Source organism: Gekko japonicus, unplaced genomic scaffold (genome assembly GCF_001447785.1).
Source record: "Gekko japonicus isolate JY-2015 unplaced genomic scaffold, Gekko_japonicus_V1.1 scaffold3233, whole genome shotgun sequence".
NCBI lineage: Eukaryota > Metazoa > Chordata > Lepidosauria > Squamata > Gekkonidae > Gekko > Gekko japonicus.
Genome location: NW_015173235.1, coordinates 115,712 through 143,274, shown reverse-complemented (window position 1 = coordinate 143,274; position 27,563 = coordinate 115,712). Strand labels below are relative to the sequence as shown.

General features: G+C 43.0%; 1 protein-coding gene across 1 annotated transcript in view; it reads left to right on the top strand.

Moving 5' to 3' along the window:
* The window catches only part of PDE3B (phosphodiesterase 3B), a 63,442-nt gene that overhangs the window by 16,533 nt on the left and 19,346 nt on the right, over positions 1-27,563 (top strand). The window contains exons 5-11 of the mRNA XM_015422758.1: positions 5,038-5,144; positions 7,316-7,517; positions 8,909-8,985; positions 12,751-12,875; positions 15,449-15,586; positions 16,415-16,526; positions 19,193-19,306. Coding sequence (XP_015278244.1) covers positions 5,038-5,144; positions 7,316-7,517; positions 8,909-8,985; positions 12,751-12,875; positions 15,449-15,586; positions 16,415-16,526; positions 19,193-19,306 — 875 coding nt within the window. The remainder of the gene's footprint in view (positions 1-5,037; positions 5,145-7,315; positions 7,518-8,908; positions 8,986-12,750; positions 12,876-15,448; positions 15,587-16,414; positions 16,527-19,192; positions 19,307-27,563) is intronic.

The following is a 27,563-nucleotide window of genomic DNA, read 5'->3' as shown; positions in this document are numbered from 1 at the left end:
CGTCCATCCTCCATCACCCCAAATTACCCTAACTACAGACGCTTCCCTCTCGGGCTGGGGCACCCACATGATGGGACTTTGTGTCAGAGGCAGATGGGACACTCAGAAACGAAATCGGCACATACATTTCCTGGAACTGCTTGCGATACAGTTCGCTGTCACTAGTTTCCTGCCCCTGATCGAGGGGAAATGTGTCACGGTCCTCACGGACAATACTACTGCCCTCAGTTATGTGAACAAGCAAGGGGGCACCGTCTCCCAACGCCTTTGCGACCTCGCCCTCCAATTATGGGACTTCTGCATCGCCCACAATGTCTTCCTAGTCGCCACGCACATCCCGAGGCACATGAATGTGCAGGCAGACCACCTAAGTCTGGCAGGACTCAGTCTCCACGAGTTGGAAATGAATCCAATGTACCTTCTTCCACTCTTCCGCAAGTGGGGGTTCCCCCAGAGAGATGTTTTTGCCACCAGGGCGAACAAAAAGTGCCCTCTGTTCTGCACCCAAGGTGGCAGGGACCCACAGTCTCTAGGGGACGGTCTCCTCTATCCGTGGTCCAGAGGATTTCTCTACCTCTTCCCTTCACTGCCTCTGCTTCTGAGAATGGTCTGCAAAATCATCAGCAACAGAGCGGACTGCATCCTCATAACCCCGTGGTGGCCGAGGCAACCATGGTTCTCAACCATCCTCAATCTGTCAGTGGGGGTCTACCACCACTTTCCTCCGGCACAAGACCTCCTGTTCCTAACAGAGTCCCCTCTCCTATACCACGACGTGCCACAAATAAAGTTGACAGCCTGGAGAGTAGCGTCAACAGCTTTTCCGCCTGCATAGCAAATGTCTTGCTAAACTCCAGAAAGTCCACTACGCGAAAGTCGTATCATTACAAGTGGCAAAAATTCTGTTCCTCCTTGGGTGACGATGCCCCTCAAGCCACCTCCGCAGGTCTCGAGAAAGTTTTCAAATTCCTCCTGTCTCTTGCTGACTTGGGACTTTCACATTCCTTGTTAAGGGTTTATTTGGCCGCACTTTCAACCTACCATGTTCACACTGTTTTTGCATCCACTTTCTAAACGTTTTTTGAAGGGACTGTTACACCTTTACCCTCCCATCAAAAGTCCTGTCGTCCCCTGGGACCTTCCCCTGGTCCTTCGCCAACTCACCAGGAAACCTTTTGAGCCTCTTGCAACTTACGACATAAAATTCCTGGCCTGGAAAACAGCCTTTCTGGTCGCTGTCACGGCTCAGCGTTCGTCAAGGTGGATTGTAGGTCTCATCCGCGATTCTTTTGTAGTACCTTTGAGGTAAACCAACTGTTCATATTAGTATTATTGTGGATTTATTGTCTTACAGGTAGACATCTAAAGCAAAGGGATAACCAGTTGTACTTTTAAAGATCATACAGGATATGAATTTAGAGAATTCAAATAGTAGTTTGACTTATTATGTATATTAACATTTATTTTCTTGACCTAGAAAATAAAATACCTGGTCTTAAAAATCTCCTGGGATGCTGTAACATGTATATTAAAATTTGAGCTATGTATCTATTTTCAAACTTTCAACCAGCAGATGGCATAGTTTAGTAATATAGCTGTTCATTTACTGTTACAAGAAATGAAAAGCAGAATTAGATTTAGGGACAAACTACGTAATTTACAGTTTAGGACCTCACAAGTAAGAAAAAAATAGATTTTTTGAAAATTGCGCCTTTCCCTTGTAAATATACAAGGTGCTCTATGTCATTATATCCCATTGAACTCCCTCTCCTTCCCCACCATCTCAGGCTCCACCCCCAAAATCTCCAGGTATTCCCAGCCTGAAGCTGGCAAACGTAGTGGTGAAAGAAAAGGGAAATAGGATCCCCTTCAGTAGAAAACACTGAAAGTGGAAGAACCCTCTTACTTTCAAGTCGGTAGGGGAAATGTCCTGCATTAAATAACAGAATAAATTAATCTCTAGATCCACAGTCCCAAAAGGGGCAAGTTAAGTGATGCAGAAAAATGAAATAGTAATATATTTAGACTGACTTGCACTCTGCATTCATTTGGTTTGGCTCTGAACCTGTAGTTTGAGGCTGAGAAGGAGCTGGATACCCTGGTTTTAGACGGCGTGGAGTTGGCATTTGCAAAACAAGTTTATGAGCCTGAGAGTGTTTATGGACTCATCCTTGCTGTTTCACTGTTGATGTAGTAGCCAAAAGTGCCTTTTCTCAACTGTGTGTGTTTCAGCAACTCACACTTTTCGGAGACTTAACTGAACTGGGTGTACTAATCGGTGAAAACAGCCCACAGGAAAAAACCCCCACAGAAAAAGCCCCATGGTCATAAATGCTCACAGGGGAAAAAAAACCCATACACCAAAAAGCCATACAGTAAAAAGCCCACAGGGAAAGAAGCCCAGATGGGAAAATACCATGTAAAACGCCATAGATAGGGTGTGCAAAAAAATAATAATTTTGGCCCGATTCGGATTCAGCCGAATCGGGCAGAATCCATTTCAGCCAACAAAAAGACTCCAGCATGTCAATTTCGGCAGTAGGAGCCAATTCCGGAGTCTTTGGGCCAGCCGAAAATTTCAGCCCCATTCTATCCTATGGGCCATTGAAGTCAATGACAAAAACATAGGGTATATTCTGGGGGCTGGAGGGGAGAGGGTTTGAGGGAGAGGCTCCAAACTTGCAGGGTAGCTGCTGGAGCCTCTTCCCAACATACCCACCAAGCTTCAAGAACATTGGACCAGGGTGTCCAATTCTACGGGCCCCCAAACAGGTTGCCCCCATTCCCTCCATTGTTCTCTACGGTGGGAAAAAAGTAATGTTGGAGTCCAGGGAGAGGATAAATATCTGTTTATTGCAATAATCAGTAAATTCAGAACTGGATACCTTGGCACCCAGTAACACCAAGCTGTATTCTGCCCCAACCAGGAAGGGCAAATAGGTCTTATACCCCAAATGACATAATTACAGTTTATACATTAAGAAATCTTTAATTGGTGTCCAGCAGGTCTCGTCATCAGAACATCATTTTAGCTGGCATTTCTCTATTAGCAAACCCCTATCTGGATCTTAAGTGTCAATAATGGTGTCATCTTATCTGGTCCCGGAACAGTGGAAAAAAAACAATAAACAGAGGGGCCTTCCTTCTGGCATCATTCCTGGCTTATTTGCTTCAGCCTTGAACTAAGGGGTTTTCTGATAAGACGCATGAAACTTAGCTGTTGGCAGACTTAGTGGGGCCAGATGCTCTATTCTACACAGAATGTTATTTGTTTTGAAAACACTTAAGAGTCTTTCCATCTCATAACTTCTCCTCTCAAGTGTCCTTCAGCTGAGGAACTTGTAATTTCAAAACATACATTCCATTCCATTATTTTCTGAATGTATCCACAAGAACCTTTGACAATTAAAATACTCTAATTAATTCTATTCTAAGTCTCTTCTGTTTGGGCTAAATACTAAAAATCAAACTCTTAATAAAACACAATGACAGCTGGTATTATACATATTAAGAGAAATATCAGAAATCACAATTATAAATTATATTCACTGGTCCCTTCTCCTACATTATGGATCAAGCTGCTTTGAGGAGGTGAAGGGGCACCAAATTTAGAAGTTTTTACAAGATGCTGCAAGGGCTTTTAATGGGTTTTAAACTGTACACATATTCTTTTGGGGGCTTAATAGGTTTTTGTTATATATTGTATATTTTTAATTCTGGAATTGTAAGCCACTTTGAGCAACAAGAGAAATGCAGGGTACAAATATTGTCATAAATTTCCCAGTTAAAATGCCCCATAGCAGTAGCATTGTAAGCAGATGGCAGTCAGTGCAAATACATCAATGGCATATTTCACATGTCATGAAGATTAACTCTTGGCACTGAAAAACAAGTTCTGGAAACAGGTGTGGCTTACAACTAAGCATTTTAGGTAAAACCAGTCTGTTTTAAGAACTTACCTCGGAAGATAGTGTTAAATAAAACAGTGAAGAAAGGGCCTTTTTAACCATTATTGTTAGTCATTATTAATGAATAATATATTAGTGATGAGTAGTGGTAACAGGTGAAGTCAGAGATTATTTGAAAGTATTTTAAAGTAAGTGTGTATAACTGTCTCTCAGATCTGGGAAATCCAGGTTGGAATCCCCGCTTTGCCATGGAAGCTCGCTGGGTGACTTGGGCCAGTCACGCACTCTCAGCCTAACCTACCTCACTGGTTGTTGTGAGAATAAAATGGAGGAAAGGAGAATGATATAAGCCACTTTGGGTCCCTACTGGGGAGAAAAGCGGGGAATGAATGAATGAATGTAATCTGACTGTAGTGACCAGAGAAGACTTGCTATCTATTTGAGCAATGAACGCTATGTTTGAGCTAAACAAAATGGTACAAATGCTCTGCTGTGTGATACTTGTCTTCCATTTAAACATTACAATGAGTATTTACTGATACAGAATGAAGTACAGAACTTAATGCTTTATATCACCTCATATATGGAACAAGGGGAAATAAGTTTGGTCTGTGACTAGTAGGCATATTATAATGTTGATTCAATGAAACTACATGGTATTTTTATTTTCATGACTCCTTGTTTCTTGCTGACTTTTCAAAATATAAAATGTCACTATAACTGTGACTTGGAGGGGGAAGCTATGGAAGGGACAATACCTAACACTTTTTTGCCTCATTTTCCACTGAAAATTGCAACCCTATTATCCCCAGCATGGATAAAAAGCCATCTCCTTCAGTGACTATGACTTCCTTTACATCAAAGTGCCAGCAGTTGCATGGTGTAAAAATGGGAAAAGCTGGTAAAATAACTATGCAATTATGTGTCATTTTATCAATGATTTTTCTTTCTATTAATTATGTATTTGTCCCAAGATACCTTTGTGAATAGGATACACTTTTAGCAGTTGTTATTTTTTTGATTGTGTATCTTTTATTCATAAGATTAAAGTGATCTTACCTGTATTACACTCTGTTTAGTAAAATAATACAAGATGAGCAACACTTTTTCTTTCCTGTCTTACGTTTAGTCAAGGATCCTATCCAAATGGGCCTCTCAACACAAACCTGTTGACAATACCAAAACAAAGATCATCTTCAGTGACCTTGGCTCATAATATAGGCCCAAAACGAGCTGGTAGGATATGCATCACGTTTTTATAACTTGGGTGTAGAAGTATTTCTGCAGTGATATTTTTATACAAGCATAATGTGTGACACATTAAATTATTTTTGTATTTGTTAAGACTTTCACAGCTGACTATTTGTTGTTGTCTTGCCTGTAAAAATATAAAGTTGTAGAATTCTTAGAAAACTGAAAAACTTCCTGCTGCATTGTGACTCAAAATGAAAAATGAGACATAGTTTCTTAAGAAATACTAGAATAACCTAAGCCCCTGGTTTTCAATGTGATTTGATCTCTGTCTAATACCTGTATTCTATGGGGCTGCCTCTGCTTCTTCAGCACAAATAAATAAATAAATAGAATTACAAAAAAGGGGGGTTAGGACTGGTAGTGTGCTATAAATGATACGTCTGTTATCCATAGAACTTTGTGATTAACTTTGCATGGCACACAGTCCTCCCAGCTTTCTGTTCCCCACAGCAGTTCTCCATAATATATGCAAGGTACTTTGGAAACCAGCAAAGGCTGAGAGCTGTTTTGATACCACTAGGAGAGTGCTTTTAAAAACAGAGAAGAGGCAAGAGTGCAACTGAAGATGTGCAGAGAAAGAAGTCTCTGAACTGTGGCCAAAATATATGGGATATAAGTATGTGCCAGACTTTGCTTGCACACAAATACTTTATAACTAAGGGTATACATATACCGGAGCTGTGGTAGCTCAAGTGGTTAAGACGCTGAACTGCAGGCTGTGGAAGGTCAGTAGTTCAGCAGTTCGAGACCCGAGTTGCCGCATAACGGAGTGAGCTCCTGTCTCTAGTTCCAGCTACTGCCAACCTAGCAGTTCGAAACCAAGAAATTGCAAGTAGATAAATAGGTACCACTTTGGTGGGAAGGTAACAGCGTTCCGTGCACCTTGGTGTTTAGTCATGCCGGCCACATGACCACGGAAACGTCTTCGGACAGCACTTTGAAACGGAGATGAGCACCGCAACCCTAGAGTCGGACTCAACTGGCTTTCAAGCAAGGGAACCTTTACCTTTTACCTTTATACATATATCACAGATTGAAACTGATCTGTGTATCTTGGAAGCTATACCTCTGTGAGAAGGACCAGAGTTTTCAAACAATATATTTTCCTTTGTTATACAAATTATAATAAATCTAAAATTTGCAGTAGAGTGCAAAATGTACAAAACAGTGCAATATAGATACTTACAAATAACATACTGCAGACTCTATTCCTTTTCTTTGAAATATCAAAAATTCTGTTTGATTTTTTTACAATTTCTCTGAAATGTTTGTCCATCCAGAGAGTTCCATCACATAATCCTAAAAACTACTGTTGGCGGGTTGTATCTCAGTGAAAACTGAACTGTATGCATTTTGGAACTCATGCACGTTTCTAAAGCAAGATGCTTTAAATATCATATGCACGCCTAGTTACTTGGATCGTCAGTCTTCCTTGTGATGCACATATTTATTTAGGATATTTCTTTGCCACCTATTCAGAGTCCTGCTTGAGGTGGCTTACAATTTAAACCACATAACAATATAAAAATAAGCTATTAAAACTAGCCATTGGACATAAACAGCATAAAAATATCCATAAAACAAAAGCAGACGGTTTAGAAAAAGATAAAATAAGTCCTGAGTTAAAAGGTATGCTTTGGACTGGTGCCTAAAAGACAGTAAAGTATGTGCCAAGTGAGCCTCGGGGGAGGCTGTTCCAGAGGTGAAGTGCCATCACAGAAAATGTCTTTAGTTACTACCTGCCTCACTTCTGAAGGTGGGGACAGAGAGAGCAGGGCTTGAGATGCAGATCTTAACTGGTGGGCTGGACAGTATGAGAGACTGTTCTTCAGGTACCCTGGCTTCAAGCTATTTACAACCTGAAAAGTAAGAGCCAGCATTTAAGAGTTGGGCACAGAAACAAATGGGTAACCAAAGCAGATTATTCAGAAAAGGGTAACATGAACTCTAACCAGTCCCTGGCAATAGCCTGCCTACCACATTTTGGACCAATTGAAGTTTCCTAAGCTCTAGAACAAGCGTGATTTCCTCTTAGGGATATCCTTGAATTTATAATCCCTTGTATGAATTTTATTTGATTTGTGAATATATGGTATCAATGAGGATGCTTTAGTGAGCTTCTAAAGTTTTATTCCTTTGACTTTTTCCTTTAGGAACTTCCTCAAATTTAAGTCATGTGAGTTCACCTACTAATGGATTTATATCCAGTGGGTTCCACCGGTCACCGGTAGAATTTCCTGATACTGCAGACTTCCTTACTAAGCCAAGTGTTACTTTACATAAACCTCTGGGATGCACATTTAGTTCTTCAGATTTTCAGCAACCATTTAGAACATCATATTATACATGTAGTAGGTAATGTTCTCTTTATTTAATCAATTATTAATGTTTAAATCGAACATTTCAATAACATTTTGATATTTATTATCTTGGAGGCTGGGAGTAGACGCCTCCCTCCTCTGCCCACTTTTTCAGTGCTCATCTTATTTTGCAACTTGTTTTGCATAGTGGTTGGTGGCTTTTCCTTTTGCTCCATCTTATGGATTCTGTTTTCTAGCAGTAGACTATCGTACCATCATAAAATATTCCTTTCTTTATTGGAAGGTCCTGCAAATAGTGTGTGACTCTGATCACATAAAAATTGGCTTTGGTGCAGTGGAAATGCTTGCAGGAGTTAGCAGAGTGGATTTTCCTTACTCTTTCCCAAGCAGTCTACTGTTTTTCACAAAAATGCTCACTGAGAGGTGCTTCAGAAACATAATGTACCACAGTGTGGTATGCTGCAGTGATAACACAGAAATTGCCTCATTCTCCCTTCTCTGCTGGTGGCTTGCATCAGCAGAAGAGGAAGAAAGAAGCAATTTTACCTAATACGCCCTTGGTGCTGAAATTAGGGTTACCGGATGTCCTCTTCTTTTGGGCTCTTAAAAAAAAAAAAAAAACTGATGAAAACGTCCCATGTGTCCTATCCTCTTTTGGGCTCTTTAAAAAAAACTAAAAAACTGATGAAAACGTCCTCTTTTGGGGTTGGAAGGTTAGGAATATTCCTAGTTAGTAGCAATTATCACAGCTTAAATAGTAGGAGTATTTAAAATGAGATTTGTCATAGTGATTATTTGTTTGAAGTAGTCAGTCAAGAAATATGTCCTCTTTTTTGCTTTTCAAAATATGGTAACCCTAGCTGAAATACAGTGTCCCATGGTGCATTTTGTTGGCAAAGTCCCTCTAATCCTTAGAGGGGATTTTTGGAACAAACAGCAGACTGTTCAGGGAAAAGGAAGATGGAGAAAGATCTGGTACGTCAACTATTCCCAGGAACATTTCTCCTGTAACTAGGGTTGTCAGCTTTGAAACTGGACCCTCTTGTTATCCTTTTAATATCCATTAGATTTGCAGGAAGAATCAAATGATGATATTTACCTCTGGGTCATGAAAAGTTTTAGCTGGTCATTTCCACACATTAAACCTCTATTAAGGGGACAGGATTTTTTCCTCCAGGCCTCTTAGCAAATTTTGCTTGAAACAGCTCCATAGTGTAAAGCCACTTTCTTCTCCAACCTTGCTTGTAGGCTCTTTCTTGGGTGCAACTAAAATTGCATGATCGTGGAAAATGTGAATAGGAGTTATACAGTGATATTCCACTGTTATTAGTGTGTGATCTTTAGCATTTAGGAAGGATAATTTGATATTCAAAAAAGTGTGAATTAAGATAAATGACTATTGCATCTTGTTTCATTTTTGATAAGTTGTGGACGTCAGATATTCAAACCTGTTACAGCCTCATTATCTGAATGTGCTTCAGAATATCAAAGCAGAAAATCAGGTAGGAGGTTGAACTGCATAAACATTTGAAATCCTTTGCTTTGGTAATAGGGTTGCCAAACCGTACCTCATCCTGAAGCGGGGGACTCCGGGCATGCTGGGGGTGGGGCCACGACCATCCGAGGGAAAACCATAAAGTTTTCCCTCGGATGACCGTGGCCCCGCCCCCAGCGTGCCCGGCGTGGTCACGTCACTTCCTGGTGACGTGCACGTCGGGGTGGAGTTCCCCCCGGGGCCCAATCCGGCGGCAGCGGGGAACGGGCCTCTGGGGCGGGGGTTTCTCCACCCCCCAGGGGGACTTGGCAAGCCTATTTGGTAACCAGATACGGGGCTGCTGAGACCCACCATGGGCCCCTGGAGAAAGATTCCACCGACCCCCACTTTCAAACCAAACATCATAACAAAACATCACTTTGTTTGCTGTTACCATGAATCTATAGTAGTAAAAGAATTGGCCTGTCTTTCCGTCTGTCAGTTTATGACCGGCATAACTCATCAGAGAATAAAGTTAGGAGACTCAGAATTAGGAGAGAGAAATGAATGAGAAAAGTGTGGAAAAGAAAGAGAGAAAGTAAGAACAAGAGAGGGAAAAGTTTTATCTTGCTGCAACATACTAACTACTGCTTTGCATGATCTGGCTGAGCTGGGTGCAAGGAAAGTAAGAAGGAAACACTAGAGTACTGGGAACAACAATCATGTTAGCAGGCTGCCAACTATTGTAGCAGCCGTCAGCTGTGCTGGCTTGTCTTGCTCCAATGCTGGCTTGGTCCATGGGCTTAGCATGATCTGTTAGGCAGGTTTGCGTCAGCCTTGTGGAAAGGTGAGTCTAGCTGATACTCAAAGTGCCTTTTACTTTCCAGGGGAACTAAAAAGCATCACCTATGGAGAGAGGGTTGCTACCTGCAAGTGAACAAAACACCAGTGCCTTTTAACCCATTTAGTTGCAAAGAAGTCCAATTCCATGGGTGATTTCCCACAAGCGCTGCTCCGCGCTCACTCCTCCCTTTTGCCCCGATGGTACTTGTCAATTTCACACAAGCTGCTGCACGGCCGCATTTTGCCCTGCAGCTTTGTGCAATTTTCCCCGTGTCTACTCAATCCTCAAAAAACAGGATTTTAAGTTTTATTACAAGTTTGTCGAATGGCATTAAATGGCTGTCTGGAAGGTTCGGGGTCCCAGGGGTGTGTGACATCAGGATGGGCAAGGCCTGGATGTGGCCAATGAGCTTCCAGAGAGGCAAGGTCTGGATTTAACAATAGAAGACAGGTGCTGGGTGACTAGTTGAATGGATTATCTGACCACTAATGGTCCTGGCCAAAGCAGTTGAATAGGTTCCCAGATACAAACAAAAGATGGGAGATGGGTCCCTGATTAGCGTCAGGAAGGATAGTTAATAATTTGAATGCTTCATTGGTTTATCTTGGTATCCTGAGGGATGGAGCTGGAAAGACAAAGAATTACTGGAGACAGAGTTATTTGCCAGATGGCCTCTGAATAGACTTTAGAAATGTAGATACTTCACCTGGTGGAACTCATTGTTATTCCATAAGCATAATCTCTGCTGGGTGGAGTGGGAAGACTGGAGACTTGCTCTGAGGTTGCCTGTCACCTGAAAATGGAGACCCCTTTTTCAGAGCTGTGGCTAGCTCTGGGTTTCAGAACCAGGAGTGCCTTGGCCTGAGTTTTGTGGGTCCCTGGGTCAGGTTAGAAAGTGGGATGCCCCTGCTTTGGGGCTACCCAAGAGTAAAAGGCAGCGCCTTTGGCAACAGAAAGATCTCTTTTTTCTCCAGATTAGCTGTTTTATTTCCTGTCTCAGCTGATGCTGGCCAATTAGAGAGTGAGTAGAGCAGCCAACCATATAAGCTCTTCTCTCCAGGGAAGTAACTCATAACCTCCCTGACTGTCTGTACCAATATCATAATGCCCCTATATAAATCAATGGTGCGACCTCATTTGGAATACTGTGTGCAGTTCTTGGGAAAGAGCAGGTAGAGAAAGAGGTACTTTTCTCCCTTTCTCACAATACAAGAACTCGTGGGCACTCCATGAAATTGCTGAGCGGTCGGGTTAGAACGGATAAAAGGAAGTACTTCTTCACCCAAAGAGTGATTAACACATGGAATTCACTGCCACAGGAAGTGGTGGTGGCTACAAGCATGGCTTCAAAAGGGAATTAGATAAGCATATGGAGCAGAGGTCCATCAGTGGCTATTGTTGTTGTTGTTCAGTCGTACAGTTGAGTTCGACTCTTCGCAACCCCATGGACCAGATCACGCTGGCCAGTGGCTATTAACCACAAGGTATAGATAGGGGCTCTGGGGCAAGTGATGGTCTGTCTTCTTGGTGCTTGGGGGGGTCAACAGTGGGAGGGTTTCTAATGTCCTGGCCCCACTGGTGGACCTCCTGATGGCTCCTGGTATTTCTGGCCACTGTGTGACTCAGAGTGTTGGACTGGATAGGCCTTTGGCCTGATCCAACATTGGCGTCTCTTATGTTCTTATGTTACCAAGCAGATTTTAAAAAGCCTGCTTTTCTGTGCAATCTGTCACACTGACCTTTATTCCATTGTGGAGCTCAAGATGGCTCATGTAGGAGTTCCAGGAGATCTCCTGTACAGATCTATATCTTCTTAGCTGCAGGAGGGTTGCAGTACTGAGGTCTGGTTCAAGAGGAAGGTGGAATTAAAGTATTTAAAAGAAATAACCACAACAAGCTTGCTGTATATATCCCTCCTTGAAATGAGGCTGGAGGGCTGATGTTTACTGGGAAAGCTTGAAAATGAGGTATTTGTACATATGATCCTCATAATCAAGCCCAACATTCTGGTATAAAACCAAGAAAGCTGTGTGCAGTATTCCATTTCTCCTTTTAGGCCTATTTGGGGGATTAGGAACTTTGCCATGTATATGTTTGCAAGTTTTATTTACTAGTATGGGTATCTATTTTATGTAGACATTCACTGTCTGTAGGCTTTATCTAGCAAAAACAGTGCTAAAGACAGAACCTCTCCAGACTTACACTAGTAATTTAATCAGAAATTACACATCACTTAAAAGAACTACTAATAAGCACTTTTAATAAGTTTTGCAATGAGATTCAAGGCATGTGAATTTGAGGACTGTGTTTAATTTGAAAAAGTTGTGTGCACTTCAGAATCATTAACTGTATCTGTGTGAAAACTTGTCTATTACTATTTTTACATTTATAGTGTGTTGAGTATTATACAGAAGTGACATGTTCCCTGCCTAGGGAACTTACAGAGTAATGGCCTTTCCACACAATCAGTTCTTTGTACAAGTGTGCACTTCTTACTAAATTTGTTGTGACCCATTTTATACATCTTCCCTTGAGACTGTATTTCTCTTTTGGCAAAATCCCATAGTACAGAAAGTACAGTATTTGGGACCATGAAGTTATTTCCCCAGATATCCCATCCATTGTTGTGTTGTTTTCTGAAATATAGTTGTACAAGCATGATGAGATACTGTTATTGCTAGGTAGGGTTTGCGGGAATATAGGAAAAAAGGATAAAATGCAGTTCTGGCATGTTTTTTCTAATCATGCAGAAATGTTTTATAAATCAGTGATACAGGCAAAGATAGTGTTTGTTATGAGTAGGCAAGATAGTATGCCTTCAAGATATATTGAAGGGTAATTCATGACCCCTGAACTAATTTTCAGATTCCTGCTCTATATTTAAATAATTGTCAAATGTTTTGAAAATAGATTTTGATTAAAAATCTTAGCTTTATTTGAACTTTTAAGGTGAAGATGGAAATAATGAAATCCCAAAAGACCTTATTCACCATACAGAGAAACAACAGGATGGAACAGGAGAATTAGAAACTCAAAATTGTCAAATGGCCCAGACTGAAAACAAGCAACTTGATGTAAGCATATTACCCTAATAACTACAATGATGTGATTGAAATTTTGTTGTAAACCATAACTTGCATGCATATTTAGTTTGTTGCACAGTATTTTGATAGAGTAATGTTTCACTGACCTTTGCTAATATATTTTTGATACATTAATAAGAGAATCAAATGTATGGAATTTAACTTGAAAAACAAAGGTTGAATCCAGCAATCATTCAGCACAATGTGCTAACAAATGCAGACATTTCCTGTGTTTCCCCAGCAGTCCTTTCCAACCCTAGGAAAGCTGATTTTGATTGTCAAGCTAATAGCCATGTGGGTTGGGAACGACAATATAAAGGTGGAAGGAGACAAAATCACCTTTCCAGCCTCTTCTGCCAGCAGAGTCCAGGTATTGCTGGAGCTAACCCTAAGTAATAATATGTTAAGCAATCCAAATCCTGTTGCAGCTGCTGCCTCTTTCTACTCTTCTGAGTGTTGCTAAAGTGGCAGGCTCTTCTGTTTTGTTTTGTATTGGTTTTGCATTCACAACTTTCACCATCAATAAACAATATAGATTCTGTGACATTATCGCTAATTGCATCATCACTTATACACATAATGAATTGTTATATGCACTTTCCCTAAGTTAGCACTGATGTCTGGATCTGCAACATTAGCATGAGCAGAAGAAAGGAGCAGAAAAAAGCTAGGGTATAAATATAAACTAGAAGCCTGATAAAGGGCCAGTATTAAAAGCCTAGTGTATAATTATTATATACAAAAATACTTGTATTTATTAGAAAAACAGTTAAAAACATATAAGGGCTCAATGAAAACCTTGTTACAAAGTACATGACCTGAACACAAGGGCCAATACAAGTAACCTGATGCGTTTCCGTCCCTTGGGGGCCTTCTTCAGAAGTCAAACTATTTGAGGTACAGATAGGCACATGTTACAATGAAATAACAAACAATAATTTGACACGGCACCAAAAAGTGAAAGCTGTAGAAAAAAAGTATTGAATATAACTAATCATATAAAATAATAAATTTTACTTGCAATATGGTAGAAATAACTATATTATTTACTTCAACAGCAGTGTTAATAGATACAAGACAAGCAATGTTTATGAGGCCTCTTAAGATGCGAGTCATGCGTCTAATGCCAAATACACGGCAGTTGAATGAGAAAATCTAAAAAATAAAATATATTTTAAAAGCTAGTACAGTAAATTAAAATCAATATAATAACTGAAACTGAAAAATCAAGAATGTAAAAATTACCTTCTAATTCTGGTCCAGAAAATACCTATGTGACTATCTAATCAGCACTAGAGTGTCCTCAACAAGTAGGAGTACTATTGGGTAGGTGTGGCTACAGACGTTAAATCCATATGAACATCAACTCAATTTAACACAGGAACAGGAAAAAAAATTAAAGATTGTCCTAAATTCACACTACACACCAGCCCATGGGTCCTTGCAGTGAGGATACACCAATTCGGAGCTTACCAGCTGCTGTCCTTTATACAGTTTCTATCTCTGGTACCTGACAATACTTTTTAAGGCACACATGGCCCAGCCCGACAAAGTGATATTTATGTCAGATAATTATGTCAGATACTGGATGGGGAATACACTTCTAGGTAGCAGTGTGTGAACAAGATCATGGGGTATGGGTGGACCGTAGGTTAAATATGAGCAGCCAGTGTGATGCGGCAACAAAAAAAGGCTAATGCAGTCTTGGGGTGTATCAACAGAGGCATGATGGCGGCGCAGCTCCTTGTGCGAAATCAGCCTATATCTTCATCTTGGAATTCTAGCATAGTTTGGGGGGGGGAACCTCAAAAAATATAGCTTTAGCATTATTTAGTGCATATATTGTTGCTAGCATGCAGATCTTACCTTCTGGAAGTCTCATTTTTAAAAATAAATATCTTCCCTCTAGATCTCTTAGTTATTCTATTACTTCTAAATGTGAATTGTTTATATAAATAACTACTCCACATTTTTATTTGGAACTGAGGCAAGATATGCTTTCCCTAATTTTTTGTTTTTTAAAATACGTTCATTGCTTCTTTATGTGGGTTTCTTGTAGACATAAAATATCAGCATTTTCTTCTTGATTGAAGGTTTTTGTACATTTCTTTGGAGAATTCAGTCTGTTAATATTTATTGATATTTTTAATGTATCCATTTTGACTGGATGTTGATGGCACAGTTGCTTCTTCTCCTAAGCTCCTGGATGGACTTCGTTTTAAATTATTTGGAGATTCTCCTTTAGTTCCTCTATGTGGGTCCTCCAGTTGTAATTCTTCAGCCAAAGATTTGGTTTGTTCTCCTGTTTTATTATTTTACTTCCTTTTGGTAAGTGTACCTCTATTGCAAATGGTATTTTCCAATAGTATTTTATTTTCTTCTTTTGTAAAATCTCTTTCAGAAAGTCACAATTTTATTAAATGTTGCTGCTGTTGTTGTTGTTATTTCATCTGTGTTATACCCAAATGCACATTCGTAATGCCTACCTGTATAACAATGATTATACTAAGGATACTATATATTGTATTTATTTTAGTATGTGAATTACACTTTCTCTTGCACAGTTAGAAGGAGATCCTCCATTGGACCTGATGGTAACTGAAGACTATGATTCATTAATGGAAAAAATGAACAACTGGAACTTCCAAATATTTGATCTTGTTCAAAAAATGGGGGATAAATCTGGAAGAATCCTTAGTCAGGTTTGTTTCTCCAGTGAATACGTTATGTTCAGTATGTGTGTTCACCACATATAAGCTTGTGGTGAACAGTTTAGAGATACATATACAGTGGTGGTTTGAAAAGTAACATAATTATATCTTAGTTTATAAATATTGAAATGTTTTTACTGTGGGAAATGTATGTCTTGGTATTGAATACCTCAATATTTGAAGGTGTAGTAAGGTTTGAAATTGACTTTGAAATGCTGATTAAGAGTGAACTTGGTTCACATGAATCATGGTTAGTATTGAAACAGATGTAATTTATCCTATTAAGACCAACAAAGAAAGGAAGTGGGAGATTATATAAGTGAGAAGGGAGTACATAACTCCAAACTCGCTTCCAGTTTGCTAATAACTAGTGACATCCAACTGCTGCTTTCTGTCAGCAAAGAGGGCCTAATTTTCAGTGATTTCCCTCTCCTGCATGCTGTTTGTATGGTTCATCTAACTGTCTGAGGTAGGATTCTGATTAGTACATTTTAATTAGATTGTATATGAGAAGCAATTAACATTCTACTTAGTTGATATTTAAAACTTTGTGCTTTTAATAAATAAATAAATGGTTTTGTACAGAACTCTTGAATAAATATTTGACTAAATTGATAACATATTTGAGTAAATTGATCATCACGTCCTTGTTATTAGAAGAAAATTCACAAAACCTTATTAATAATGTATTAATAGTAAATATACATTAAATTTGAATTGTTGAAATATCTGTTTTGAAATATGAATCCTGAAACGGTTAAAACATAGATTACTGTGCTTTGATACTCCTTAAATTAAAAAAATGTATTGTTTATTTAGGTTGCATATGCATTGTTTCAAGACACTGGATTATTTGAAATTTTCAAAATTCCAACTTGGAAATTCATGAAGTACTTCCAGGCTCTAGAAAATGGTTACCGAGACATTCCCTGTGAGTAAGATTTTACAATACTAGGCCCTTTTCTCTGCTGAGCCACAATATATGATTATACTGTTAGTCATATATTTACAAAACACTATTACGACAAATCAGTATTGTACAAATGGAGATTGTATTTCTTTTAGTAAATGTGTTTCTTATGCATTATGGAATAATAATGGAATAAAGTTAAAATGCTAACATTAATCATAGTAAATTGGTTAAAATGAATAAATAGTTTGTGCAAAGCACTGCTAGCCTGGAGAATATATTACAAAGAAATGTTAATGAGATTTGCAGAATTCATAGAAGGTTTTATGTTGATTTTTATTTGAACCTAATTTTAATTTTGACTTTTCTTTCTTTTGGGGCATCTAAACACACATGTGTTTTAGTCTTAGGTGTAAACCAGGGGATCACTAAGCGAATTCTCAGCATCTGCAACAAACTACAGTTCCATTGACCATTCTAATGTTCTGCCATTTCAGTCAATTTTTAATTTTCAAACATAAATTCTGGTTCCTTTTGTCAACCATCCTCTATATGATTGTGGTTTTTGTCTACATCATTGTTGCAACTTTTTGAAACATTAATATGATAATATACTTTGTGGAACTGCTGTTGTACAAGAGTTCATATGCTCCTATCAAGTTCTAGGGTTGAACACTTAGATTATAGTACCTTTAAAATGTATGGATACATGTTTTAGAAGCTCACCTATTTTTTGCCTTCATTTAGTACAGACATGCACCAACCTATCATCATTTAAGTTACTGCAGGGGGTGACAGAGTGAGGAAAAAAAGTCAAGGGGGAACTTGGGTGTAAAAAGATGTTAAGAATTCTTAAGAATTTGTGGGAAATTAGTTGACAATAAAATGGATAATGTTAAGAGTGCCTTTATATAAATCAGTGTGTAGTAACCAGTGATCCTATCATCAGAAGGCACTAACGGATGTGGATCTTAATCTTATTCTTCTCCCAACAGCACTTCTTTCCAACCCCAGGGAAGTTGTGGTCTAGTAGCCACATTGGTTGGAGGCTGAAATGAGGAGGGGAGAGAGGGAAAATATGTCCCTCTACTTCTTTCAACAGCACAGCCATGTTCCTCCTCAGTACAGCCGCTGACCAACATTGTTATTAGTGCATGTGGGTCCTGTGATGCCAGATTTCGGCAGCTAAACAGGGCCGACCCTGGCAAGTATTTGGATGGAAAACCTCCAAAAAATACCAGAGCCGGGAGGCAGAGGCAGGCTATCAAGCCACTTCTCTGAACGCCCTCCCATGCCCCAGTAGGAGTTGCCAGAGGTCTCCATGACTTCCAGGCACAGGCAGACATACACACAAAAATGCTAAAATAAATAAATAAAAGAATATAGACTCAGAAGAGTTACAGGAAGTACATGTAGAATATCAAGGAGCTGGAGCTTTTTGCAAAAAAGAAGAAGAAGAAGCCTGTTGCTCCCCTCTTCTGGCGACTATGATGGGTGGCAGGATTAACATACAGTCACTCCTCTCCCTAGATCCAGTTAAAGTGTTTCCAGTTTCCCCCACTTGCTTTGGTGCTGTTACTTTCTCCTACTCAGTTATTTCCGCTACCCTTTCTTTAGTGTGTGCTTCTCAGTCCAGTTCTTAATCTGTATCTTTTCCTTATTCATCCACTCTTCTTCTTTGACCTCTGCCTATTTTGCCATTTGTCAGTCTCAGGTCCCGTTCACACTAGGCGATTTGGGTCGGGAGCGGGACAGTTCGGGGGCGGATCAAACCGGCGCAATCACACCACAAAATCTGGGAAGCGTCTTGCTTCCGTCCCCGAACTGGCCCTTCCCCGCACAAATGCGCCTCAAGTTGAAACCACCTACCTTGGTGGTTCAACTGGAAGCCGCGCTGCTAGCTGGGCATTTAATCGCGCCGGGGAGAAAAGGCGCCGCAGCCAGGGGATCCGTGGGATCCCGCTGCGGCGTCTCAACGTTGGCGCGGCTTTTAAAAGCCGCGCCTTTAGAGGCTTTTCCCCTGCCGTGTGGCAGGGGCCTCAGTTTTATATTCTTAAATCCTTCTTCTTCTGTTCATCCCATCCTGTCAACAGTACATATTCCTTTAAGACTCTAAGCCAGGGGTCCCCAAACATTTTCAGACTATAGTCCCCTTTGGAATTTTGAGAAGGGATGTGAGCAGTATTCCAAAAAAGGCTTCTATAGAAAGTGGAGCCAAACTAAATACCTCTCTCATACCTCCTGGGGAAAATGAAATCCTCAAAGGGAACAGAATAGAACCACACACTAAGGAAAGCCCAGTCCTATCAGTCCTCCTAATTCTTCAGTGGAAAACTCTTTTACTTGAATGATGGAAGCCAGTAACATGCCCTGCCTTACAATGGCCTCGCCCCACTTTCTGAAAAGCTCAGGTGCTAAGGAAAGTACTAGCAAGTGGCAGGCATCATGGCACCCACAGCCACCATGCTGGGGGACCCTACTCTAAGTTGCAACACAACCTATCACTTCATAGAAGCCATAGAAGTTTTTGTAAACATTGTATGACAGGAACATTCTGTGATACCAAAGCCGCTCAGCCAGTGACTTACATGGGACAACATGTAGATAGGTAATAGGTGACAGCCAGTTTTATTTATCTTAATATATATAAGGTAGTAACATTTAAGTATAATAATTCTTATTTTCAGATCACAATCGAGTACATGCAACAGATGTTCTTCATGCTGTGTGGTATCTCACAACACGGCCAATTCCTGGATTTCAGCAAATGCATTTTGATCCTACAGCAGGACGTGACCTTGGTACGAGATTTTTGTTTCCCATAAAGAGTTTTTAGTTAGTGAAATAAAACAGAACTTTTCTAGAATTTATTTTCTTATTTGAAGGTGGACTGACAAGCCAGTAACTTCTCCCCAAAATCTCCCTTTTCCTCTAAAACTAAGATTTGTTTATGGTTTATGGTTGTTTTTATAAATTGATTTTAATTGTATTTATATATGCACTTTTATGTAAGCCGCCCTGAGCCTGCCTTGGCGGGGAGGGTGGGGTATAAATCGAATGAATGAATGAATGAATATTAAGTGATTGACCTGTTTAACCAAAACCCTGAGTACTGTCACTAGCAAGAAGGCTTCATGGGAGGTAGCTGCTACTAGGGATATGCGTCCGAACCGAATGCACCGTTGAAAACAGTTGATTCAACCGATTTTTGGCCAGCCAAAAGAAAGCTGCTGACTCATTGGGTGGCTTTTGGCTGGCCAGAAAACAGCCGGGGAAAGGCAGGGAAGGCAGTTTAAACTGCCTAACTGCTTTCCCTTGGCTTGCCTGGGCGATCCGTGGCTGCGGGGAGCCCGGGCAAGCCCCCCCTTGAAGGGAAGGCAGTTTAAACTGCCTTCCCTGGACTTGCCCAGCCACCCCACGACTGCGGGGAGCCCAGGCAAGCCCGCCCGTGGAGGAAAGGCAATTTAAACTTCCTTCCCTTGGCTTCTGGGCACCTCATGGCTGCAGGGACTCGGGCAAGCCTCCCCTTGGAGGGAAGGCAGTTTAAATTGCCTTTCCTTGGCTTGCCCAGGCATCTCATGGCTGTGGGGAGCCTGGGCAAGCCCCCCCTTGGACAGGCCAGGGAAGGCACGGGAGGCATTTAAATGCCCCCCTGATCCTTCCAGGGTTCCCTGGCCCACCCGCGTCAGAGGGCGGGCCAGGGAAGGCCAGGTGGGGGTCACTCTCCCGTCCTTTCCTCCAAGGAAAGGCAGGGGGGCTAGCTTGGAGGGCAGTGGTCTCCCTTCACTGAAGAGAGTGTGCTGCCTCTGCGGTGCGACTAGGGGTAGCCTAGGCAAGCCAGCCTTTGGAGGGAAGGCTAAAACTGCCTTCCCTTGGCTTGCCCGGGTTTCCTGGCCTAAAGTGATTCGGATGACCGAATGACTCCCTAATCAGCTTGCATTGCCGAAAGTGGCATTCGAGGGTCATTTGGTGGGCCGAATCAGATGCAGCCCCATTCGGCTGAACGGAATCGGGCCAAATTTGGGGGTTTTTTTACACACCCCTAGCTACTACATTCCAGAAAAACTAACCCAAGGATCTGACAGTGCCAATATCTAGCTCATCTAACAGAACAACTTATGAAGAGCTTTTCTCGTGTCTTTTCATTGGCTCACCTAATGAGGGGAAGTGGATGAGCCTCAGTTTATACTACAAATTTAGCCAATGGGGTGCTATTATACAAAATAGTATATAAAAGGAGACACCAAAGGTGTTGAACTACAGGGAGCGGTGGCGCAGGCTGTAAATGCAGATTGCATTAACATCTCGCCGAACAACTGTTTGAGCCCCACCGTGGCCGGAGTGAGCTCCCGGCCTACGTCCCAGCTCCTGCCCACCCAGCGGTTCGAAAGCCCGTTAAAAGGCGAGTAGATAAATGGGGACCTACCCTTAGTAGGGTAGGGGGCACCCTCCTCTCCTGAGGTGTGTGGTGCGCGGCGGAACAGTGGTAATGGCGGTGAGACGGCGAAGTCCTGGCGGCGGAGACGATGTGGTGCGGCGCGGCGACTGAAGCCAGAAGAGTGATCCCTGGTGGCCAGCGGTGAAACATCAGAAGCGGCCGTCGCCAGCAGCAGAGGCGCGGGAAGACATCATCTCCCGGCGCGGCGGAGCCTACTGGACATAGCCGGGGCCAAGGAGAGCGGATTCGCACGTCGAAGAGCAGCCACCGCCGAAAGCACCACAAAGAAACGTCCCGCTGGACTGAAGGACCGAGAGACATCTGAAGCCGAAGATGCCGGAGGCCGGAAGAAAGAACCGTCACCACCTGGGTGCTGGTAGGCTGACCCAACCCCTCTGAGAATGTGGCCGTAGTTAGGGACTGTAACATGTGACTAGCACTACTAAAATTGTAAACCGCCCAGAGACCCCCATGGGGGGGTTAGGGCGGTATATAAAATCAAATAAATAAATAAATAAATAAATATAAATTGTTGTTTTCCAAAATGCTGCTGGAAAACTGATGTATGTATCCTGGTGCTCATCACACAAGCCATAAAATAATTTAAATGGCTAGGTATGTAAACTAATTAGTTGATGTGTTTCACATTTTTATTCTATTTTGCTTTTGTAGATTCTGCCTTTGGGATTGATTTTCTAATTAGATCTGTGTTTATTCTACTTCTTTCCCACCCTTTCCCATTTGGTAGGCTGGAAACGTTTTTGGTTTTATTTGGAATAAATGCCATTGCGTTCTTAGCTTAAACTCAGCAGTGGCCCAGACTTCTCAGCCCAATACCATAAAAATGTAAGGAAAGGGTTAACCTTCATTTTCAGAGACTTTTCTTTTCTCAGAGTTCCACAGATCACTGTCCAAAGTCTTGGAGGAACAGACAGATGGTCTCATAGAAACCAGTTTCCCAGCTGGTGGCAAGGATCTCCCCCCCCCCCGCCGCCGCCATTGGTTTCCAAAAGTTTTCAGTTCTTTTAACCCCATACCCCATCATGCGGACAAAAACCCCAGGTCATCACAGAAGGTTTCAGAGTTGAAAGATAAAATGTATAGTTGATGTCATTTACAAGCAGTGTGTATCTGGTTTTACCATAATTGATTGAATCATTGCTGACATGCTCGGCTTCCTAGCCCAGGAAACTGTTTCACTTAGATCTCTTCTCCTGAATGAGGCTTATATTTTCCTGCAGCCGTCAGCATATTTCTAGTAACTAAAATACATTAGGCTAATATTCCTTTATTTAATTAGGAAATGAAACATCTCAGACTAAAAATACCTGTGGTTAAACTATTTAACTTAATTAGAACTTTTCTTAATTATTCCAGTGTAAAAGTGTAGGCCTGAACATTCAAGGTCTTGTCTTAATTAATATATACACATCTTAAAATGTTAAGTTTAGCCCACTATAACTTGATTGAAATTTCTTAGGATTGTACCCAAGGATTCCTAAAGGGATTTGCAGTGCCATCCATTGAAGTCAATGTGCTCAGAAGAATAACTCTGCTTAGAGTCAGAGTAGAAGTAAGGCTGAGTACTTCTTTCTTATTTTTATCACTTGCATTTTTAAAATAATAAAATCATTACTCTGCCCATGTGAGAAATCCCTATACTTGATCTTCGTGGTCTCTGTGCATCACACCTCTGGGATATAGTGCGCCTGTGCCGACCCCGATCGGTACACTCGAAAGTGAAAGGGATTTTCGTGCCCACTCCCTGGTCACGTGCAGGGCTCCAGTACGCATGACTATGGGAGGGACACAACAATCCCGCCAGTTGTCTTCTGACCGCCGCACTGTTGATCTTCTCAGCTCCGGTCGGTACTTTCTTTCGTGGCCTACTTGGCCTTCTCCAAATTCGGGATTCCTGCAAAGAACAAGAAAAATCTTTATTTGGGACTGAACTCCAGTGAGTACTCTGCTTTGGCAGACCCTCCTTACCCCCGGCCTATGGCCAAACAGTGGGGTTTCTTCAAATGGTGTTTGAAGTGTGGCAGTAAGATTGCCCCCCTGGATGGACATTCTCTTTGCCTTCTGTGCCTCAGGGAAGCCCACCACGTGAACTCTTGTGCTCACTGCTCTAAATTCTCTAAGCAAACGAGGAAGAACAGGGCTACGAGGCTTCTTGGAATTAACTCTCTCCCCGATCTCAAGACACTTCTGGGCATGCCTCGATGTCGACCCCCACATCAGGATCAATGGTTGTGATGTCTCTGACACCGGCTCATGCCGATGTCAATCGACCGGTGCTGAAACGCTCAGTCCCAATGTCTCAGTCCAATGCCCATACTCCCGCCAAGAAACACCGGGAGGGCAAGAACATCAAGCACAAGAAAGACTCTCCTAGCAGAGTTCCTTCAACTCCTAGACACGCACTGGAACCGTCTCAGGTTTCTGGAGTCACTTCGCTTGACTCACCAGGCCGTGAGCAGCTGAAAGCCTGATTCAGCTCACTGACTCTGAGCAAGACATGGATCTGACTCAAGCCTCCTGTCCTGATCCTCCAGTGTTGAGAGTATCCACTCGGGTCGAGGAGCATGTGCACAACCCTCCCCTCGTCATTCATCCATTGATGATCGAGACCGACCTTCGGAGCCACTCCTTCCCCTACCGAGCCCCTGGGATCAAGGCCAGTGGCAATACCTGTATGGGGCATATCCGTTGTCAGCTTCTGTGCCCTGGCTCCCACCTTGTATGCTGATGGAATGGGATCATCAATCGACATCTTCCTGCTTTGCCATCTCAGCCATCGATACTGACAGGCAAGCACCCTAAGCAAAAACCTTTATCGATGTCACAGACTGTGTCTCCATTGGTACTGACCCATTTGGCTCCGACATTACCAATGGCATTTTCAGACCCTTCTGACCGGTCTGATTTGTCTGACTCCTCACGATCGGGGGACAAGAGCCAAGAGCAACCACCTGGCCCCTTCCCACCGCAAAAAGTGTTGGAGGACCTCCCAATATCTCCCTCGGAGGACCTGAAGTCTTATGGGGAGCTTATTAAGCGCATGACAAATACCCTGACTTTGTCGACGGTGCAGCTGCCTCCAGCAGTCACTGATTCAGTTTTTTACATCATGCAAATGGATACCTCAACAGCAGTCGCTCTCCCCATGACTTTGGTGCTGCTACAAGCAGCTAAGGCTCTGTGGCCGCATCCAGCATCTACCCCTATCTCCAGCTGCAGAACTGACCATAAGGTCCAAGAGGCTGGTGCTGAATTCTTGCTCACCCACCCCAAACCAAACTCGGTGGTGCTGAATTCCTCCTCCAAGGGCTGACGTACTCATTCCTCGCCTCCTGATAAAGAGGGAAAGAAGTTAGACTCCTTTGGGAGGAGGTTCTACTCTGCTGGGGCATTGGGCATTAAAACTTCCAATTACACCGCCTGTAGGTGCAGATATTAATATGCCCTTTGGGAACAGCTGTCGGAATACATTGCATCCCTCCCGGAGGACTAAAACCACCAAGCCAGGCGAATTCAGAAGGAGGGCGTGCTTCTGGCCAAACACCAGCTTAATTCAGCCAAGCATACCTTAGATATCGCAGCTGTTGCCCTTAGACACCATGCCTGGCTGCCTTCCACTTCACTGCAGCAAGATACCAAAGCTTTTGTGGAAGATCTCCCCTTTGAAGAAGGCTTATTCAGTTCCACTACGGACACTGTCCTACAGGATCTGGATAAGAGTATTAAGATGTCTCGTAACTTGGGAATTTCACTGGCTTCCAGGCAGAACAGATCTAGGTCCTGGAACAAGTCCTGGTCATGCAAGCCCTCACTCAAGTTGTCCCCTGCGACGCAGTGGCAGCAGAGATCTTTCCACGTTCTTGCCCATACGGGAGCAAACCTAGATTTGTGTCAGCCACCCAGTCCAGACCTAAGGCCCCCAAGGCTCCCAGAGTCTTTGACTTCGGCCTTCTGCCCACCTTATGGCTTCCCACCCGTCTCAGCCCTCACCAACCCACTTGGCAATGGATGACATCTGACAGGTGGGTTCTCTCTGTCATAGCAGATGGCTATCTCATTCACTTCATCCAAGTCCCTACGTTTTCGAGCTTTGTTGCCACCCCCCAGTCGGCTGTGCTCCTGGAAGAAGTGCAGAGCCTCCTATGCAAAGAAGCCATAGAGCCGGTCCACCCCTCCCACCAATACCATGGCTTCTATTCCCATTATTTCACGGTTCCCAAGAGGGACGGAGGCCTCCATCCTATTATGAACCTTAGGAACCTCATTGGTTTCATAATATACAGGAAGTTTCGGATTACAACCTTGCAGAGCATCCTCCCCCTCCTCGAACAGGGGGCGTGGATGGCGACCCTGGATTTACAGGACGCTTACTTTCATGTTACAATTCATCACACCCACAGAAAGTTTTTGCATTTCATGGTGTTCCCTCTGAGTTGGTGTGAGCTAGCTCACCGTTTTTTAGTCTCCGGCTCACACATTTTTGTCTCAGCTCAGAAAGGGATGGCTCCAGAGCACACTAATTTATGCAGTAGCCAAATCGCTCGCTCACAACTTTAATGCCAGTAGCTCACAAAGTAGAATTTTGGCTCACAAGACTCCACTGCTTAGAGGGAGCATTGGTTACCACTGTCAGGAGGGTGAGTGAGCTGGCGGGCCTGAGGGTAGATGCCCCCTTTTTGAAGGTTTTCAGTGAGAAGATGGTATTTTATCCTAGCTTGGACTTTCTCCCTAAGGTAGTCTCCAGGTTTCATCTGGCACAGGAAATCATCCTCCCAGTTTTCTTCCCATCCCCTGGGTCTGAGGCTCAGAAAGCCCTCCATATGCTAGACATTAGGAGTGCTCTGCTATACTATGTTGACAGGACCAAGTCATTCCATAGGGATCAAACACTTTTTGTGTGCTACTGGGGCCCTAAGAAGGGGGAGGATGCCTCGTCCCAGTCCTTGTCCTGGTGGGTAGTTGCTGCCATCCACTCCTGCTATGGACCTTTTCCACTGGAGGTGACTGTGCACTCCACACAGGAACAAGGCCTTTCAATTACATTCCATGGGAGGGTCCCCCTGGTGGACATCTGCAGGGCTGCAACCTAATCTGCAGAGGATACATTTGAGAAGAACTGTGCCTTTGACCTGCAAGCCAGAAGGGATGCAGAGTGGGAAAAGCAGTCCTTCAAGCTCTGTTTCAGTGAGAGCTTCACCCCACTTCCTCTGGTGAGCAGCTTCCTTATGGTGCCAATGTGGGGCTGAACTGAAGACGGAAGATGCAAACAGAGTTGCACTTACCTGTAACTGTTGATCTTCGACGTGGTCTCTGTGCTTCACACCCATGGGATCTAGTGCGCACGCGCTGGATCGATCGGCATTGTAGCAAGCTCTTTAATGGATTTTCGCGCCCAGTCCCTTGGGCATGCGCAGGAACCCCACCGCGCATGCCCAGAGGGGTGGGCGCAGACATCCCACCAGTTCCTTTCTTACCGCCACGTTGGAAAGACCTCTTTCTTCGTTGGTCTGATTGGTTCGCGTGTTTTGGCTTTTTGCCTCACGGCTCTTTGGATTTTTTCCTCAGTTCATTCCTTTTCTTCGTTGTTCTTTCAAAAACGTTTAAAAAACCACAAAAAAAACCTTTATTTTCTTCTGAGGGGGATGTTGCCGCTTTACCTCAGTCGGGCCTTCGGGCTACCCCCTCCCCACCCCTGCTTTCTTCTTCACTTTGCTTTTTATGGAGAAGAAGTGGGGCTTTTTTAATAGGTGCAAGGGTTGCGGTAGTAAACTTGCTCCTCCTGACCGTCATACCCTTTGCATACTTTGTCTTGGAGAGTCTCATCGACCCAAAACTTGTCGCCACTGTGCTTGGTTTTCAAACCAGACCCGAAAAAACCGAGCTGCGCGCCTTAAAGGGGCCCTGGTTGAGTCGGCCTTACATCCTTCCTCAGCGATGGATGCTGAGAAACCAGCATCAAGGCCTGCCTCCGATATCGGCCAACCAACGCCGAAGCCTCCGGCATCGAAGGCGCAATCCTCCGCTTCAACTCCAGTGAAAAAGAAGTCCAGGCCAAGTAAGGAGCAAAAGTCCGCAAAAAAGGGCTCTTCCAAACCCCTTAAGGCGGCAAAGAAGGGGAAGGTAGCGGTGTCTGCACTGGGTGATGCCCCTAAAGTGCTTCCCGCTCCAACGGCGGTATTGATACCGGAGGCCCAAGCCCCTCCATCGATACTGACCATCCATATCTTAGACTCCCCTGTCCACCAAATGGAGCGTCCTTACTCCGACATCGAAACGGTAGAGCTCCTAAGTCATCAAATGGATGCAGAGCCTTCTCCGTCTCCTTCCCCGTCGTCGACGGTATCGGAAGCTCCCAACATCGATCCACATCGGCACCGATATACGTCATGCGACACGCAGCGTCACCCTCCACGTCTGCACGGTCAATCTGTCGATATCGACAACCGAGATTATACGGGCACTCTCAAAGACAGGCTGTTGCTTTGTCTCCGAGACGTCCACAGTCCAGAAGTCGATCCCCCCGAGTCTTCTTACCCCACCACCACCTCAGTCTTGGGATCAACGACAGATGAGGTATCTGTATGGGGCTTATCCACCAT